Below are 19,819 nucleotides of genomic sequence, written 5' to 3' on the forward strand. Positions count from 1 at the left end.
ATGTGGCTGTATCACTATAGTATGCTGATTTTAGGTCTGGATACATATAAAGGAGTAGGATAGCTGGATCATATGGTGGCTCCATTCCTAGTTTTTTTGGAGAATCTCTATACTATTTTTCACTAATTAAAAAAAGGAAAAAACTATAAATAAAAGTATAAATAAATAAAATCCCAGTATAATAGAGGAAAGTGAAATGGGGAAAAAGGACATAAGGGAAAGGGGAAATACTGGGGAATAAATTGGAGCAAATTAAATTCCATGTTTGCCTAATAATGTCAAAATGAACCCCAATATTATGTTAACTATAATGCACTGATAGAAAATCTGAAAATATATGTGCACCTTAATTAAACAAATCACTTAATATTGAGGTTGTTTTCATTGGTACATTTTTCTCAATTGCTCAAAATAGTAATTCTCTTAAGTATTTTATCATTTAAACAGAAATAGGGAATATTATGAACTGAGGACATTAGAAATGTCCATAATTTGATTCTAATATTCCCAAACCTTTTGCTACTTAATTTGTTCCAATAGCCTTTCCACAAACATTCTGCAGTTATTTCTTTGTTCTTTCTGACATAATTTGCCAGCAAAGAATGCAATTTGATTTATGACTTTATTTTTTCCACATATTACTTTAGCCATTTTTCCATGGCAGGAGACAAATTTTCCCAAGTAATATGTGACTTTGTGTTTACTATTAAAATAAAAAAATTCAAAAGAATATTCCAAATGTTTTAGATTCAATTTTGTTAAATTTTGTAAATTATTGGAAAACTTACTTGCTGAAATTATAAAGTTACATGATGGTTTCTCAGTAAACTGACTATAACTCCAAAGCATGTGATATGTTTAGGGTAAGGTTTGTTATTTACAACAATTGAAGTAGATATAGATTTCAAATAGTGCTCCTGAAAACTATTTAGCTAACTTCATATCAGATCTAATTTTTCACTGTTTTTACCATGTTGTTTTACAAGCCAATTGAAAGCTTATAATAGTATGAAAAGTGTTAGCTTACTTAGTAACATGTGTTTTTTACATTATTAGTTTATTCAAGACGTGATTCTTTTGCAGGGCTGTTTTGCCTACCACTTACTCATGATAGCTTAGTTGAAACAAGGTATTATAAGCCACAACTCTGTTTAAACCATAAATTGTAATATAATATTATATTAAAGGAAGCAGTTAATATAAAGTTTGAACAAAGGAAGTGATTGCCTTACTGTAACTTCTCCTCATAGCAGAACTTCCAGTTTTCTGCCAGGATTTCCATAGATCATGTGACCAACTGACAAGAAGTGAAAGAATACTGGTATCAATCTATTTAAAATATTAATAAAACTTAATTTACTTTCTACTTTGTCTTTAAAACATAGAGTAAGGATCCTAATGTTTTCTTCTCATTTCCCACTGGGTGATTTTACATAGCTGGCAGGATGTCTGCACCCTATGGTGAGATTCCTGTTTAAGTGGCTTGATTTTCTCAATGCTCTGGAATTTGGCTCCAATATTGCTTTCAAGCAACCTTCAGCATTATGCATAAGTGAGAAATCAAACACCAAACAAATGTGCTTCTGTGCAATTCCTGAATATAGACTGCTTTCTCCCTTCTGAGCCTGCAGTTGGTTTCTCTCTATGTACCATGTAACACCTTCATTTCAACCCTATCAGAAAATCCCACCTGGGCCTCTAAGCCACTTTGGTGGCAACTATTTCATGAATCTTTTCTTCTTTTCCCAGTTTCAGTCCCTCCTCCTGCTGCTGAACTCACTATATTGATTAGTTTCTTAATTAGTTTTTGTCTAAAATCAAAACAGTACCCTTAATTTACCTCTTACTATATTCTAGACTTTGTGTTAAGTCCTTTCTCTTTCAGTTAATCTACACAACTGTTGATAAGGCACATATTATGATAGTTGTATTAAAGATGAGAAAACTGGATTTCTATGCCCCAAATCACAAAGCTGGAAGGCAGCAGACCTGGGATTATATATAGTCTTCATGTGATTATAAAGGTTGTGCTCACAGCCACTGCACAAAATGTCTTTCTTCTGTGACAATTTTAGCATCCTGCCTTTTCATTATTAAATTTTGTCTCTTTTAGCAATTCCCACTGCAGTCCTACTTTGTTTAGTTTTTACATTTTGTATTTATTGATTGATTTGTTACTAATGTCATTCACATTATTATTGTATGTTGTTTATATTTCTGTGTTGTTACATCATTTTGTTTCTTCATTCAAGCTTTTAAAATGTGTTTGTCAGGTAAAATAAAAATTAACCCTGAAATATAATAATGAATTTGAAAAGTATACCTTTTAACTTTTTAAAAAAGTAATGTTGCTACAAAAAAAATCTGTCTTTTGACCTATATACTTAAACAGAATACTATTGAAGTCTATATTTGATATGTTATACTGGAATAGGATAGCCTTCTTGATCAAAAGTGAACTGTGAACAGGCTTTAGCATGTACTTTCTGTTTAAAATAACTGAAGGTTAGTATTCAAGTTACATACAGCTATTGTGTAGTCATATTTTATGAGGGTGAAAATTAATCACATTTTCTGTAGTGACAAAAACTCCTATATCACAGTGCTTAAGTGGAATTATTCCATCCTTTGCTCAGGCCCTGTAAGTTTTCTAGATATAATATAGTTTGGAGTGCTTCAAACACTCAGATCAGGAATACATGTTTACATAAACTTTGTATAATAATTAAAGATCATTTGTTGCTTAATTTTAGCCCATTAAAACTAAATGACTTTGGGAAAATTAACCAAACACTTATTGTGGCCTTTTCTTTGCATACATTTGTAAATAACCTAGAATTCAGTTCCTATTCCCAGCAATATTCTATATGCCTTCAATGGGGAAAGCTAAAAGCTTCAACAGTTGTGGACAGGGCACAGCCAGATTTGATACTGAATGTGTTTTGGCACATTCTTCAGTACTAGTAAATGCTTGAAGATATGCTACTATCAGAAGAGTTTCAAATGAGGCTTAATTTATCAGTACTTTCCTCTCAGTGGTCTGTCATTCAGTAAATGGTGGTGGCATGTTGGAAGGAAAATCTTTACTTTCTGCTTTTAGCTATTAAACTTAAAAAAAAAGAACCCTAGACTTTAGAATTTTCAAGTAATTGTTTTTTTTTATATTCACAGAATAGAAAGACTTAAGTAGTCATAATTCTGTATATGGGAAAATGCAACGTATAGTAAAAATAAAAGTGATTGTAATACAATCTAATGCTAAATGTTTAAAAAATACATAGAAAATGTTTTTCTCAGGGGAAATGAAAAATGATGTTGCTATTTTTAAAAGTATGTTTAAATTATACCTATTCTCACTGCCTACATCAAAGATGACAAAGAAAAATTTTATGCAAAAGGAACATATGAATTATATGAATTTACATAGCACAGATTATTCTAAATTGTATTACATGTAAAATGTGAAACACTTAATAAAAATGCCAATTTCCTGAATATTAAAATGAGAAAAATGGATATTTGTTTTAAATCAGTGATATTCACACACACATGTATATGTGTGTGTGTGTGTGTGTATATATATATAAATGTATTGCATATTTAAATGTATAATTTATCAAAAACAATTCAAATAAATTCCTGTCATTAAATATTATGTTACTAAATAACTTCATATTCTTTAAAATAAGTACACCCTCACACACCTTTGAAGCAACTGAGAAAAAAATTCCCAATCTTTTAGTCCTGTGGAGTTTAGGAGAAAATGAGCTGAATTATGCCACCTTCAAATCCTTTGATCATATTCTTCTAGTTTATAGAACTTCAGACACTTGTTTGAAGGTGGGTAATTAGAGAAAACAGCTCCATCTTACACATCATGTTTTGCATTCTTCTCTGTTTCATCTACTATTTTGCATTGGATCTAATTTCCCCCATTAGACGATGTTATTAATGAAGTAGTGTTAAGCAATATAGACAAGTTAAAAGCAATATAGACTGAATGGGTGCAAATTGCACTCTTGTTCTAACCTAGAACTCTCACAAAACCAAGTAAGTAGTACTGGAAGAACAAAATGGATGGATAGTGGATAATTGCTTTAGTATGCCAATCTCTGTGTATAAACAACTTTTTAAAAATGATTGGTGCCTTAAATCCAAGAGGCAACAGACCTGGCTAGTGTCTGCTGATGACTCATAAGCTAACAGTTTAATGAAGTAGAAGGACACTGTATTAGGGGATTTCATACCTAAAGCTAGTTAGTGTGAAGAAAATTGACACTATTAATTTTTTTGACATGTTCTGGTATAAAAAGTAAATGACCTATTTTCATTCTGAATATTTCAGCCTATCACCTTTTGGTCAACTAACTTGACTTCCTTATTAACCACTTCCAACATTTTGTCTTAGACCCAGAAGCCTGTAGAGCAAACATTTTACAGACTTGTCACCTTATAATGTGAAATAGGAAAATATTATTAAGTAAAGGAAAAAATCATCATAGCATTACCACCTCAGGCAAATATGAATTTGATCTTATGAAGAGTATATAGAGGAAAGAGACCAGGACCAGGAGGATAAATGGATAGAACATAGTACTGAGAAAGAAGGAAAGAATGGACATATAGTAAAAAGTGACCTAAGGGGCTGGTAGAGTGGGTATTTTGAAATTCATGTCAGTTTTATCTAATATCTGTGATTTCCTTTGTTACCTATGTATGTCTGGTCCAAATCTTATTTTTGTTAAATGTTCATGGATGTTTTAGTCAGCTTTTTCATTGGTGTGATTAAAAGACCTGACAAAAACAATTTTAGAGGAGAGAAGTTTATTAGGAGCTCACAGTTTCAGAGGTCTCAGTCCATAGACAGCTGACTCCACTGGGGCTTAAGGTGAGGCAGAACAATACCAAGGCAGAGTGTGGTGGAGGAAATCAGCTCATATGATGATCAGGAGGCAGAGAGACTCCACTTGTCAGATACAAAATATATACCTCAAAGGCACACCCAGTTACCTACCTCCTCCAGCCACACTCTACTTACCTTTAGTTACCACTCAGTTAATCCCATAAGGGGATTAATGATTAATTCAGGATAGGGTTAAGGCTCTCAAAACCCCATCATTTCTCCTCAAAACCTTCTGCATTGTCTCACACATGAACTTTTAGGGGACATATCACATTCAAACCATAACAGTAGAGTCTCAGAACCTGTGGGATAAACTATAATTTCTCTTCTATTATTCTGAATTAAGTATCATAAATAATAGTTCCTTTCATTCATCACAATGTGTATATAGGTACTTTTATTGACTTGTTATATTTTGCAATATATGTAGATATAAAATAAAGATTATAAATGAACCATCAAAATTTGATTATGGAAGATCGTATTCTTGTCATGTTTTCCTCCAAGAGCTTAGGTACCCTACTTCCAGAGTAATGTTATTTACTGAATCAGTGAAGAATCAATGACACTAACTAAAGCAATCTGGAGTAAAAAAAAAATTGTGCTATGACATTTTGTGAAATGTGATGAGATAGGAATGTCCCTGAACTATGACCATATAGAAACCTTTTGTTAGAAGGTTGCTTCACCTTTGCTTGATTCTTCAATGTGTGGCTCCTAAAATAAAGGAATTAAAGTGAGTTGGGTGCTCAATAGCACTGCTTTAATAGTCTCACTGCTCCAGATAAGCATTTTATGCTTAGAAAGACATTGGAAATGATCCAGGAAGAGTTAAAATTGCTTTCTGCACTAATGTTATTAAGAATATGTTAGACTGTATTTATGAATTGAATCATTTTATAAATTCTGCAAAACCTTTTACCCTATAATTTGCTCAGGATATGTTGTTAACCATATACAATAAAGGTATATATTGATGAAACTGAATGTAAAACAGTATTAAGCCAGCAGTATTTATATTTGATAACTCTATAGCTAGACGGTAAAGGAGAAGGAAATAGAGGGAGGTGGAAGAGGGAGGCAGGTGGGAGAGAAAGAAAAGGTGTTTCATATGTCTGTTAGTACATCCTGATGTGTGTTCTTTTGAGCTATGGACAGATAAGAAGAGCCTACACCCACAAACCTACTATGAGTGTCTGGATAGTTCACAATGCAGACATAGTAAAATGGAGATGCCTCCTATGCCAGCATGAGATGCAGTGTGTTCTCATGCAGCTCTTCCTCTATTGTGACACCCTCTAAACATGGGAACTATCTAGCTCAGTTCATGAATATTTTTAATTAGCAAAAACTTTATGCAAAATGTCTGCATGCTTAACATTTTCATTTATTTTATTAACATTTTCTTGAACTAAGGCTGTTGGTGTGGCATCATCACAGCACAGGAAAGCATCCAGGTCCAGGCTAAGTTGTATACTTAGCTTATACTGTGTTCTGGGTCCCTGGAAAACCCATATTTCCACTCAAAAATTATTGTACTGGTTGAAGGTATCTTTCTTCAGGATAAAACACCAAGTAATTTCAAAATCAGTGACATAAGCAGTATCTGAACATTGAAGGGGGATGCTGGAGATAACATAACAAATTAAATATTTCTCTTTAGCTGAACTGATGAGTACAATAAGTATTGCATGATTTTTTAAAGTTTACAATTTCTAAACATTCATTACAAATGATATAGAGTAATAATATTAGCAATACCAAGTATATATAATTTTTTATAGCTTTCCTTTGTAGTAGGAGACACATGTAGTATTATCATGTGATTTGCTTATTTTGTTAAGTAAATTTTTTATCACAAGTATAACTTGCATTCAAGTTTATTCTTTGTTCTCCTTTTCTGGACCTCATAATCCAAAGTTTAATTATGTCAGTAGCAAAGTAATCATTAAAATTTTTCTCCACAATTTGAATTATATCACAAAGTAAATATACTGAAAGTAAATTTGAAGGAAAGTGAACCTGAAATGTAAAAGGGTAGAGTATTAATGAAAGAATAAAAGATAATTATGAATTGGCATATAAATTAAACTTAGTAAAAATAAAACTAAACCTTGATCAATATGTATCAACTATTTTCATTTTTTATTCTCATTTTAACTTCTTTTTTTTAATAGTGGCTTGCAGTTAGGTAGCTGAAAAAAATTTCCACAACTATTTCTCAGTTTTTAATTGCTATTTGGGAGTGATGGAGAGGCCATGTGTTAAATTTAACCATGTTAAGTTTTCCTGTATCTTTTCCTTTCTGTTAGGAAAAGGAAGAGGACAAATCAGACACCTCAAGTTCTCAGCAGCCTAAAAGCCCACAAGGCCTGAGTGACACGGGATATTCTTCTGATGGAATATCAGGTTCACTTGGTGAAATTCCAAGTCTTATTCCAAGTGATGAAAAGGATTTGCTTAAGGGACTCAAAAAGGACTCTTTTTCACAAGAAAGCAGTCCTTCCAGCCCCTCAGACTTAGCTAAGTTAGAAAGTACAGTCCTGTCTATTCTGGAAGCTCAGGCAAGTGCACTTGATGAAAAGTCAGAAAAGAAAGCACAACCCCTGGAGGTTTCTCCTGAGCAGCCTGCGGACCAGCTGAAAATGCAGATTTCTTCAGAAACACTGGAAGTTACTCTTCCAGAAGAGGAGCTCAAGGAGACTCAAGAAGAAAAGAAGGAGACTTCCAAAAAGGATGGCCAACAAGCCATTCCTTCTAGTAAGGACCCTAAAGAAAAGTCTGAGTTTTTCGATGATGTACCTACGAGAAGACAGCCCTATGATTCAGTTGATGACAGTAGTGAAAGTGAAAACTCACCTGTCCCACAAAGAAAACGGAGAACTAGTGTTGGCTCATCGAGCAGTGAAGAGTACAAACAGGAAGACAGTCAAGGGTCCGGGGAAGACGAGGACTTCATTCGAAAGCAAATCATAGAAATGAGCGCTGATGAAGATGCTTCTGCTTCAGAAGATGACGAGTTCATCCGGCACCAGCTCAAAGAGCTGAGCAGTATCACCGAGAGCCACAAGAAGGAGGAAATGAAGGGGAAAGGGAAAGCTACCGCAGGGAAACACAGACGACTGACTCGAAAAAGTAGTGCAAGCTTCGATGATGATGCAGGGAGGCGTCATTCGTGGCACGATGAGGATGATGAGACATTTGACGAAAGTCCAGAGCTGAAATACAGAGAAACTAAAAGTCAGGAAAGCGAAGAACTTGTAGTTGCTGGAGGAGGCGGGCTCCGTCGATTTAAAACAATTGAACTGAACAGCACCATAGCAGATAAATATTCGGCAGAGCCATCGCAGAAGAAAGCAACTTTGTATTTTGACGAAGAGCCAGAATTGGAAATGGAAAGCTTGACAGATTCACCAGAAGACAGGTCCAGGGGAGAAGGGTCTTCTAGTCTTCATGCTTCCAGCTTCACTCCTGGTACATCTCCTACATCTGTGTCCTCACTTGATGAGGACAGTGACAGTAGCCCAAGTCACAAAAAAGGAGAAAGCAAACAGCAACGCAAAGCCCGGCACAGATCACATGGCCCTCTGTTACCTACCATTGAAGATTCTTCAGAAGAAGAAGAATTGAGAGAGGAAGAAGAATTATTAAAAGAGCAAGAAAAACAGCGGGAATTAGAACAGCAACAAAGAAAGAGTTCTAGTAAGAAATCAAAGAAAGACAAAGATGAACTTCGAGCTCAGAGGAGGAGGGAAAGACCAAAGACGCCACCCAGTAATCTCTCTCCCATAGAAGATGCATCTCCAACCGAAGAATTACGCCAAGCAGCAGAAATGGAGGAGCTCCATAGGTCTTCATGTTCTGAATACTCACCTAGCATAGAATCAGACCCAGAAGGTTTTGAAATCAGCCCAGAAAAAATAATAGAAGTACAGAAAGTTTATAAATTGCCCACAGCTGTGTCTTTATACTCTCCAACAGATGAGCAATCTATTATGCAGAAAGAAGGTGGTCAAAAGGCATTAAAAAGTGCTGAGGAGATGTATGAAGAAATGATGCATAAAACCCACAAATATAAAGCTTTTCCAACTGCAAATGAACGAGATGAGGTGTTTGAAAAAGAGCCTTTGTATGGTGGGATGCTAATAGAGGATTACATTTATGAATCTTTAGTAGAGGACACATACAATGGGTCAGTAGATGGCAGTCTGCTAACAAGGCCAGAAGAAGAAAATGGATTCATGCAGCAGAGAGGAAGAGAGCAAAAAATTAGACTCTCAGAACAGATTTATGAAGATCCCATGCAGAAAATTACAGATCTCCAGAAAGAGTTTTATGAACTGGAAAGTTTGCATTCTCTTGTGCCTCAAGAAGACATTGTTTCAAGCTCTTACATCATTCCAGAAAGCCATGAGATAGTGGATCTGGGTGCTATGGTCACTTCTACCAGTGAAGAAAAAAAATTATTAGATGCTGATGCTGCCTATGAAGAACTCATGAAGCGGCAACAGATGCAGTTAACACCTGGATCCAGCCCCACCCAGCCCCCACTAGGGGATGACATGACAGAGTCCACCATGGACTTTGACAGGGTGCCAGATGCATCTTTGACATCAAGTGTTCTCTCAGGAGCATCACTTACAGATTCAACCAGCAGTGCAACACTCTCTATTCCAGATGTTAAAATAACCCAACACTTTTCAACAGATGAAATTGAGGATGAATATGTAACTGATTATACAAGAGAAATTCAAGAAATAATTGCCCATGAATCACTGATTTTGACTTACTCTGAGCCTTCAGAAAGTGCAACATCTGTCCCACCTTCTGATACACCTTCTCTCACATCATCTGTTTCTTCAGTTTGTACCACAGATAGCTCCTCACCTATTGCTACCTTGGACAGTATAACCACAGTTTATGCAGAGCCAGTGGACATCATAACTAAATTTGAGGATTCTGAGGAAATTTCTTCATCGACCTATTTTCCAGGCAGCATTATAGACTATCCAGAAGAAATAAGTGTATCTTTAGATAGAACCACCACACCAGGAGGTAGAGCTAGTGCTGATCACGTTGTTATTCCCTTATCTGATGAAGTACCTTCTATCACAGAATCTGTAGGAACTAAACCTGAGGAGCCAACTGCTGACACTATTTCCACTGACTTATCTATATCTGAAAAAGAGCCAGTGAAAAAAGGCAAGAAGGAAACTGAGAATGGAATGATTCTGGAAGTTTTGGAAGCTTATGAAGATAAAACAAAAGAGTCTGAGGCTGAACTAACAAAAATTAGCTTATCTGAACCTATGTTTGACCAACTACCTTCCTCTACAACAGCCTTTCCAATGAAGGAGCAGCTTTCGTCTACCTACTTTTTACCCAGAGATGTCTTTGGCCAGGAAAAACCTCCATCACAGTTACCATCTGGCAGTCCTTCTGCTCCTTCTCTTCCAACTAAATCTCGTCCATTCCTCCGAAGTTCTTCTTTGGACATATCAGCACAACCTCCTCCCCCTCCTCCACCTCCACCTCCTCCTCCCCCGCCCCCTCCCCCTCCCCCTCCTCCCCCACCTCTCCCCCCACCAACCTCACCTAAACCAACTATTCATCCTAAAAAAAAGCTCACAGTTGCAGCTCCAGTGACTCCAGTTACTCCTGCTACACCTCTGGCTGATGCTATTACTACTATAGGGGCACCAATTGTTCAGAGGGGTGATGAGTTACCAGTAACAAAAATATGTACCACTGCCCCTCCTCCTGTCCCTCCTAAGCCTTCTTCAATTCCATCTGGACTTGTATTTACACATAGGCCTGAGCCAAGCAAACCTCCAATTGCCCCCAAACCAGCAGTTCCTCAGCAACCAGTAACTGCACAAAAACCAACAGATACATATCCCAAACCAACAGGTCTATCTTTAACTTCAAGTATGACCTTAAATTTAGTGACCTCAACAGATTATAAATTGCCTTCCCCTACCTCCCCACTTTCCCCACACTCTAACAAATCTTCACCAAGATATTCCAAATCCCTCATGGAAACCTATGTGGTTATTACACTGCCATCTGAACCTGGAACTCCAACAGATTCTTCAGCTAGTCAAGCAATTACCAGTTGGCCCCTGGGATCACCCCCAAAAGATCTGGTTTCCATTGAACCAGTGTTTTCTGTAGTTCCTCCTATAACATCTACAGAAATTCCAAGTTCTCAGGAAATGCTATACATTTCAGGAGCTTTGGAGACATTCTCTGCTGCCCCTGTTGTAACACCATCTTCATTTCAAGCAGCTCCAACTTCAGTTACACAGTTTCACACAACTGAGGTCTCCAAGGCTGAGGTTTCAGTTGCTAGAAGTATAGCCCCTAGTGTTGGTCCCAGCAGTGTCTCTATATCAATTCCTCCAGAGCCTCTTGCTCTAGATAGCCTACATTCAGAGAAGCATCAGTACAAGGAAAACGGAAAGTTGCAACTTGTTGGTGATGTCATTGATTTGCGTACAGTACCAAAAGTAGAAGTTAAAGCAACTGAAAAATGTATGGATCTTTCTGCTTCTGCAATGGATGTGAGGAGACAGACCACAGCAAATGAAGTTTATGGTAGACAAATTAGTGCTGTTCAACCTTCCATTATAAACCTCAGTGCAACTTCATCAGTTGTGACACCAGTATCCCTGGACACTGAGACAGTGACTATTGCTGCATGCACAGCTACTACAAGTTATACTACAGTCACAGAAAGCCTAATGAGTATAGAACATACAATGACAGCACCACTCCAGCTTACTAAAACAAAGCATGCTGAGTCCCCATACAGGATGCCAATTAGCCAGGCCTTTGCTGCAGTTAGAGAGGAAGCTCCAATCAACTTATCTCTAAGTACTTCAGCACATGCAGTAACATCGGCCATTACAAAACCTGTCACTGTGCCTCCTATTGGTGTCACAAATGGATGGACTGATAGTATTACATCTCAGGGGATCACTGATGGGGAAGTGGTGGATCTCAGTACAACAAAGTCTCATAGAACTGTTGTAACAATGGACGAATCTACTTCAAGTGTAGTAACCAAAATAATAGAAGATGATGAAAAACCTGTGGATTTGACTGCAGGAAGAAGAGCAGTGTGCTGTGACATGGTTTATAAGTTACCTTTTGGAAGGAGCTGTACAGCACAGCAGCCTGCAACTACTCTGCCTGAGGATCGCTTTGGTTATAGAGATGACCACTATCAATATGACCGTTCAGGGCCATATGGTTACAAAGGGATTGGTGGAATGAAACCTTCTATGTCTGACACTAACTTAGCAGATGCTGGACATTTCTTCTATAAAAGTAAGAATGCTTTTGATTATTCTGGAGGAACTGATGCAGCAGTAGATCTAACTTCAGGGAGAATTACTACAGGTCAGTATGATATGGCAACAGACCTTTCCTTGAAATATCATTATGGTGTCCCTCATCTCATTTCAGGATGAAAATGCGGTCCCCATTCCAATTTTGTTACTTTTTCTCTTTCTTTGGATGTTTTGGCAACATATTTTTTGAGTACATGTGCGCTTTTGTTTCTTCAGTTTTTAATTTGTTCTTCCCAGAGTTGCCTGCATGTGCCTGCATGTTCAACATTGCTTTTATTCCGCACATAATTAGGTTAACCTATGGATTTGCATGTGGTCCCATTCATTATATTCATCAAGATGAGATACCCAAAAAGCATCATTCGTTCTGAGAACTGGACTATAACTCTACCCTGTATTTCAGGTGAGGTAATGGATTATTCAAGCAAGACTACAGGTCCATATCCAGAAACAAGACAAGTCATTTCAGGAGTTGGAATTAGTACTCCACAGTATTCCACAGCAAGAATGACTCCACCTCCAGCACCCCAGTATGGTGTGGGCAGTGTTTTGAGGTCATCTAATGGTGTTGTCTATTCTTCAGTAGCAACTCCGATCCCCTCCACATTTGCCATTACCACACAACCTGGCTCTATTTTCAGCACCACTGTGAGGGATTTGTCTGGTATTCATACAACTGATTCAGTGACTTCATTATCTGCCCTGCACCAGAGCCAGCCTATGGCTAGATCATATTTCATAACAACAGGTGCATCCGAAACAGACATTGCAGTGACTGGTATTGATATCAATGCCAGCTTGCAAACTATTACTATGGAAACCCTCACTGCTGAGACAATAGACTCTGTTCCCACTTTAACCACAGCATCTGAAATATTTTCTGAAATGGTGGGAGATGAAAGCACTCTTTTAATTGTCCCTGGAGAAGACAAACAGCAGCAGCAACTTGACTTAGAGCGTGAGCTCCTAGAACTGGAGAAAATTAAGCAACAGCGCTTTGCTGAGGAACTAGAGTGGGAGCGACAGGAAATTCAAAGGTTCCGAGAACAAGAAAAGATCATGGTTCAAAAAAAGCTGGAGGAGCTGCAGTCTATGAAGCAGCACCTTCTCTATCAGCAAGAAGAAGAGCGGCAGGCCCAGTTCATGATGAGGCAGGAGACACTAGCCCAGCAGCAATTACAGCTCGAGCAGATCCAGCAGCTGCAACAACAGCTTCACCAGCAGCTAGAGGAGCAGAAGATTCGCCAGATCTACCAGTATAATTATGACCCTTCTGGAAATGCTTCCCCACAAACTACTACAGAGCAGGCAATTTTGGAAGGTCAGTATGCTGCCCCAGAAGGTGGTCAGTTTTGGGCAACTGAAGATGCAACGACCACAGCTTCCGCTGTAGTGGCCATTGAGATACCACAGAGTCAAGGATGGTACACGGTCCAGTCTGATGGTGTCACACAGTACATTGCCCCACCTGGCATCCTGAGTACTGTCTCAGAAATACCACTAACAGATGTTGTTGTAAAAGAGGAAAAACCACCCAAAAAGAGAAGTTCTGGAGGGAAAGTCCGGGGACAGTATGATGAGATGGGGGAAAGTGTGGCAGACGATCCCCGAAGTTTTAAAAAAATAGTGGACAGTGGTGTACAAACAGACGATGAAGATGCTGCTGATCGGAGCTGTGCAAGCAGGAGAAGGAGAACTAGAAAAAGCGTTGATACCAGTGTCCAAACTGATGATGAAGATCAGGACGAGTGGGACATGCCCGCTCGATCAAGGAGAAAGGCTCGGGCGGGGAAATATGGTGACAGCACAGCAGAGGCTGACAAGACCAAACCCCCTTCTAAAGTCTCCAGCATAGCGGTCCAGACAGTAGCAGAGATATCTGTGCAAACTGAACCAGTTGGAACCATAAGAACACCTTCCGTACGAGCTCGAGTGGACGCTAAGGTAGAAATAATTAAACACATTTCAGCACCTGAAAAGACTTACAAAGGGGGCAGTTTAGGATGTCAAACAGAAGCAGATTCAGACACACAAAGTCCTCAATATCTGAGTGCCACATCTCCACCCAAAGACAAGAAACGCCCAACACCTTTAGAGATTGGTTATTCAACTCACCTTCGGGCAGATTCCACACTCCAGCTGGCTCCTTCCCCTCCCAAATCTCCAAAAGTCCTTTATTCACCCATCTCACCACTTTCATCAGGCAAAGCCTTAGAATCAGCCTTTGTACCTTATGAAAAACCCCTCCCTGATGATATAAGTCCACAGAAAGTACTGCATCCAGATATGGCTAAAGTTCCCCCAGCAAGTCCTAAGACAGCCAAGATGATGCAGCGTTCTATGTCTGACCCCAAGCCTCTGAGTCCAACAGCAGACGAAAGTTCCAGGGCTCCTTTTCAGTATACCGAGGGCTTCACGGTAAGCGTGATTCTTTTCAGTTAGAAGACAATGGATGAGTTGCTATTAATCATGTGTTTGCAGACCTTAGAAGGTAAATAAAAGCTTGTGGTAATCTAGAAATATAATACTAAATGTCAGGGAAGACTATTACATTGGAAATTTGAGGAAAAAACAGAAAAGCATATGTTTAAAAACCAAGGGAACAAAACATTCTGTGAGGCAAAATGAGAATGTTTTTTTGTTTTTGTTTGGAATGATGTGTGTGTGGGGGAAGGGGGACGGGTTGTTTCTTTTTTGGTACCAAGGATTGAACCAGGGACACTTAACCACTGATCCACATCCCTAGCCCTTTTTAATATTTTACTTAAGATACAGGGTCTGTATGAGTTGCTTAGGGCCTCACTAAGTTGCTGAAGCTGGCTTTGAACTTGAGATCCTCCTGCCTCAGCCTCCCAAGCTGTGTTATTTTGCCCAGAAAGAAGGTTATTATTTTATGATTTATTGAGATTGAATATTTTGTTTTAATATCAAAATATCCCAAATATCAATTGTAAATTGATTTCAGTGGGTATTCATTTCTAAACATGATGGAATAAACATTGACTATAAACAGATTTGACAAAGAATGTTCATAAGTTTAGATTCTAAGTACTGGAATTCATTAATAGGAAGGTTTGTAGACATAATCTGGTCCATCTTCTCTTCTTTCAGCTAGAATGTTTACGTTAAAAATCTTAGGATGTTACTATTCAAAAAAGAGAATTTCTAGGACTGGCAGATTGAAAGAGTAATATAATTATCATACTTCATCCATGCTTATTTTATATCTGGAAACTTTGTTAGCCTAAGCTCAAGTGACACTTGGTCCTAGTACTTGTAGAAGCAAAAGGAATTTTTATGTTTGTTTGAATAGTAGAGATTATTTAAAAATGTGTACATATGCTTTGAGGGAAAACATACAGATGTTTTAGACATATTTGTGAAAATCTCTATAAGAATGAGAATTATTAATAATAATCAGTTAGGAAAGCAGGCATATTGTAATTAAGAAAATCTAATATGTAGCTATTTCAGGAGGTGCTTAATAAGTACAATAGTTCAACTTAAAACAAGTCTTCTATTCAAATTAAGAGCTCTGCCTAGTGCACTAGTTTCTGAACTCTAGGTCTTTAAATACTAACACTTCTAAATAGGTGTTTCTGTGATAATGCCATATTTTCACTGGTCCATTTGTGTTAAACACTGGCTGTGGGTTAAAAAAAATACATTACTATATATCACTGTGAGTCTCTTTGTAGATACAAAGACAGATCGATAGTCATATTACTAAGTTAATTTTTTTTAATTTTCTAATTTTACAATGGAATTTTGCTATCATATTCTTATTTATTAATCAATATATCTAAAAAGTAAAAATGTCATCAAGTGAGGTTCAGAGACCATATCTAGTCAGAGAACCATTGGTGCACTGTGATTTTATCCAGTTTGAGGAGTGATTTTTATTTCAGTTACAATGTGTAGATATTTATTTTTATAACTGTATTCTATACATTCTTTTAATGAGTCAAGTAGAAAATTTTAAAATATGTTTTTACAGTATTTAAAAGTAATATTCCTATTCCAGGAATTTGTCATTAAGAAAAAAAAAACAGGCTTTTATATTTGGTGTACTTAATATCTCTCCATATACTCTTTTTTTATAAAAAAAATCTTTTTTTAGTTGTAGATGGACACAATACCTTTATTTTGTTTAATCATTTCTTTATGTGGTGCTGAATATCAAACCTAGTCCCTCACGCATGCTAGACAAACACTCTACCACTAAACCACAACCCTAGTCCGTCTCCATATATTCTTAATTCAAATGCACTTAGTTAAAAAAGAGATTCAAGTTACCAGTATTTTTCCTGATAGTATTCATTTTGGATTTGGCAATATACTATAGGGTGATACAAGGTTGCACTACCGATTGTGTAAACAATACTGATTAATGGTTTAGTCATAAAAAATGAGTAAACTTATAAAATAATACTGAGTGTGAAAAATCTTAGGTGTATTGAGCTTTGGAACACAATTCAGAAATTCTTCCAAATGGTCAAAATCAATGCATAATTTAATGTGAACCAACTGTATATAAAGTCAGATTTATTGTGCACAAAGTAGACAAATTTGTAAACTATCAAAGACCTTTTTTTAACATTTTAGATATTTTAAATTTTTATACAAATGTCTAGACATGCTTTGAAACTATTTTAAATTAAATTTCTTAATTATAACTATGGATTACTAGATATTAACTGTACTGAGATCTTCCTAAGTGGTAGTCAAAGTCATGTAAATTTAAGAAATCTAGAGCTCAGTAGTTTACAGATTGTAAATTTTCACAAACCAATAAAATTGGGGGGTGGGGGAATTAGAGTTTATTGGGCATTAAGATAAAACAAGTAACATAATACAGTGTGGATGATATATGTTATACTATACAAGATTCTATGTTATCATCTCCTTTTCCCAAAATGTCAGGAAAGGCTCCAAGAGGAAGTTCTAGGCATGAAGGTTGTACATGTCTGTTTTACCATGATGAGAAAAATTGAATTCATTCTAAATAGAGGCAATAAAATGTACAGAGGTCCAGAATGATGGATATATACACAGCAAAGAGGAGGAGAGAGTGTACTGTAAATGGAACTGGAATGTTGAGGGAGGGCCAGATAGCAAGGAATATAATTTGGGTTTTACATACATTAACCCTGGCAGCCTGGTCCAGAACCCAAACAGTTTTTATTTCCACTGTGCTCTATAACCTGGCCCCTTTATCCTCTTGCCTTCCCTAGAGTCAAGTCTCTAAAAAGCAATGAGGGTGATTTTCTAAAATGTACATTGGGTTATTCCACTGGCTGTGCAGCTTAAACTCACCAGTAGAGTTACATCAATTTCAGAATATATGATAAATTTCTTAACAGGGCCCCATATGTTATGATGTCTGCCTGTCTCACCACCTCAGCCACTCTCCAGACACCCACAGCTCCTCACTCTGCTCCAGCCAAACTGTTCTTGGATGCACCAACCTCACCCCATCCAGGGCTCACATCTGGATCTCTTCCCAGATCTTTGCATGTCTCACTCCTCTGTACAGGTTTCTGCTCAGATTTCACCACCACAGAGATGCTCTCCTTATTTGATTCTGTTAAATGTCTACCTATCACCATAAGTCTCTATTTCTGCTCCTAATTTGCATGGATCACTTTTTAAAGATGTTGTGTATTTCATTGAATATCATCTTTTTCTTTTTTATTAATTCTTTAATTTATATACAACAGCAAAATGCATTACAATTCATATTACACATTAGAGCATAAATTTTTCATATCTCTGATTGTATACAAAGTATATTAACACTAATTTGTGTCTACATACATGTACTTTGGATAATGATGTCCATCACATTCTACCATCATCTTTTTCTCCAGCAGAATATAAGTTCTTATTTATGGATGAGGATTTTTGTCTGTTAAGTTCACTGATAATAGGTTCTCTTGATAATTTATTTGATTGATCTGATGTGTAAATTCACCTCTTTAGCCATCAAGGTTTTCATTTTGAAGGATTCACAAATTCCCAACTCCTACCTGTACTCTATTGGTATTGACAAAAGCAAAAGCAAAACCATATTTATCCTACTGCACTTTCTGTATAATTCACTGTTACAGTATTTTTTTCTGCTTTCTCCTCATTGTTCTTCCATTTCCTTAATGCATGACACTATATCTTCTCAGGATTTATTTTAATCCAGTATTTTGGTATGTTTTGTGGGTTATCGATAGCTTCATTTCTATGAAATTTTCATAGACCACAGCACAAAAATATGTTCTTCATGCCCCCTCTCTTTCTTCTATACAATGAGAGATTTGTATCAGTACTCCAGATAATCAGTAACTTCAAGAAAGTGGGTTAATTAATCATGTTCTTTTCTAAGTCAGAGAAGAAAGTGATGTCAACCATTGGGAGAAATAGCAAGGTAAATTTAAAAATTTTTACTTGGAGGTACAAGGGACCTAATTCATTCCAAGATTTATCTCTCTTAAACCATAAGAATTTTTAATGAGATTGCTATTAAAAAGATAGTTTTCAGAATAGTTCATGCTTTATCAATGATAACACATGCTAATTTTTTCACTTTGAAAGGCTACACTTAAAATATTTTTTACCAATACATGACCATAAAAGTACATAAGCCATGAAGTGTTGAACTATTCTGTTCTACTTTTTGACTTGTTTAATAATTTGAGGGCTTTTTTAGTAATAGGCAGACTCTATTAAAATATTTTTGTTTCAGAGTTTAAGCCAGAATCCTATTAAAAAGCAGATGGTGTTCATGAACTGATTGTTACAAGAATATGTTTTGCTTCACTGATTGCTGTTTTGATAGCTATTTTTAAGATTTTGGGAACTTTTCAATATCTATTTCTGAGAGAAATTTCCATAGCCTAAATTGAGAAATTCTACTTTTGTCAACATTTTATTTTTATCTTCTTCTAATGTAAAGAGTTTAGAAAATAATGGCCATGATGGCCAAATGGGATTTGAAGAATAATATTTATTAGGGTTTTTTTTCATTGCCCTTTTTGAAAAGCTACATAAGAAATCAATGTATTAAAACTTACTTTCTTGGGTTTTGAAGATGGCGGCGAGGGGAGTGCATTACCCCCGTGTGCTGCTTCACTGTGTGGGAGTGTGACAAGTCAGGACGGCTGAAGGATATCTTGTTGGGAATTTCCAGCAATAGTGGGGTGCGCCGGAACCTGGAGGAAGGATTTCCATCGCATGAGGATCGGCTACGGGGACTCAAACGCGAGAGGTTTGTCGCACGGAGGGTAAAACTGCTTATTCAGCGAATCGCCCCGCGGCTGGAGTCTGCAAGGCGCGCTGGGATAGAGACGCAGGGTTACAGCGCTGCAGTTTCTGCCAGACGCGCAAGCACCGCACTCAGGGCTGAATTCTGGGTTCGAGACGGGGAAGGAAGCGGTCCATCTCGGTTCTCCACACCGGTCAGACCACAGAGGAGGCCAGCAGCCACCATGTTGGTAAACTGACGTCACCACACCTGTTTTTGACTGACCGCAGCTCATTCAGCCATAGAACAGGTAATTTCAGGCTGCAA

The 19,819-nt window shown here is 37.1% G+C and overlaps 1 protein-coding gene across 2 annotated transcripts in view; it reads left to right on the plus strand.

The window, feature by feature from the left end:
* Nucleotides 1-19,819, plus strand: part of Pclo (piccolo presynaptic cytomatrix protein) — a 427,177-nt gene that overhangs the window by 215,538 nt on the left and 191,820 nt on the right. For both annotated transcript variants that reach the window (XM_058585487.1, XM_046464212.2), the window contains exons 5-6: nt 7,216-12,307; nt 12,662-14,676. In XM_058585487.1, the coding sequence (XP_058441470.1) occupies nt 7,216-12,307; nt 12,662-14,676 (7,107 nt within the window). The remainder of the gene's footprint in view (nt 1-7,215; nt 12,308-12,661; nt 14,677-19,819) is intronic.

Source organism: Marmota monax, unplaced genomic scaffold (assembly GCF_021218885.2).
Source record: "Marmota monax isolate L192 unplaced genomic scaffold, Marmota_monax_Labrador192_F-V1.1 WCK01_AAM20220418_F8-fsc00065, whole genome shotgun sequence".
NCBI classification, from domain to species: domain Eukaryota; kingdom Metazoa; phylum Chordata; class Mammalia; order Rodentia; family Sciuridae; genus Marmota; species Marmota monax.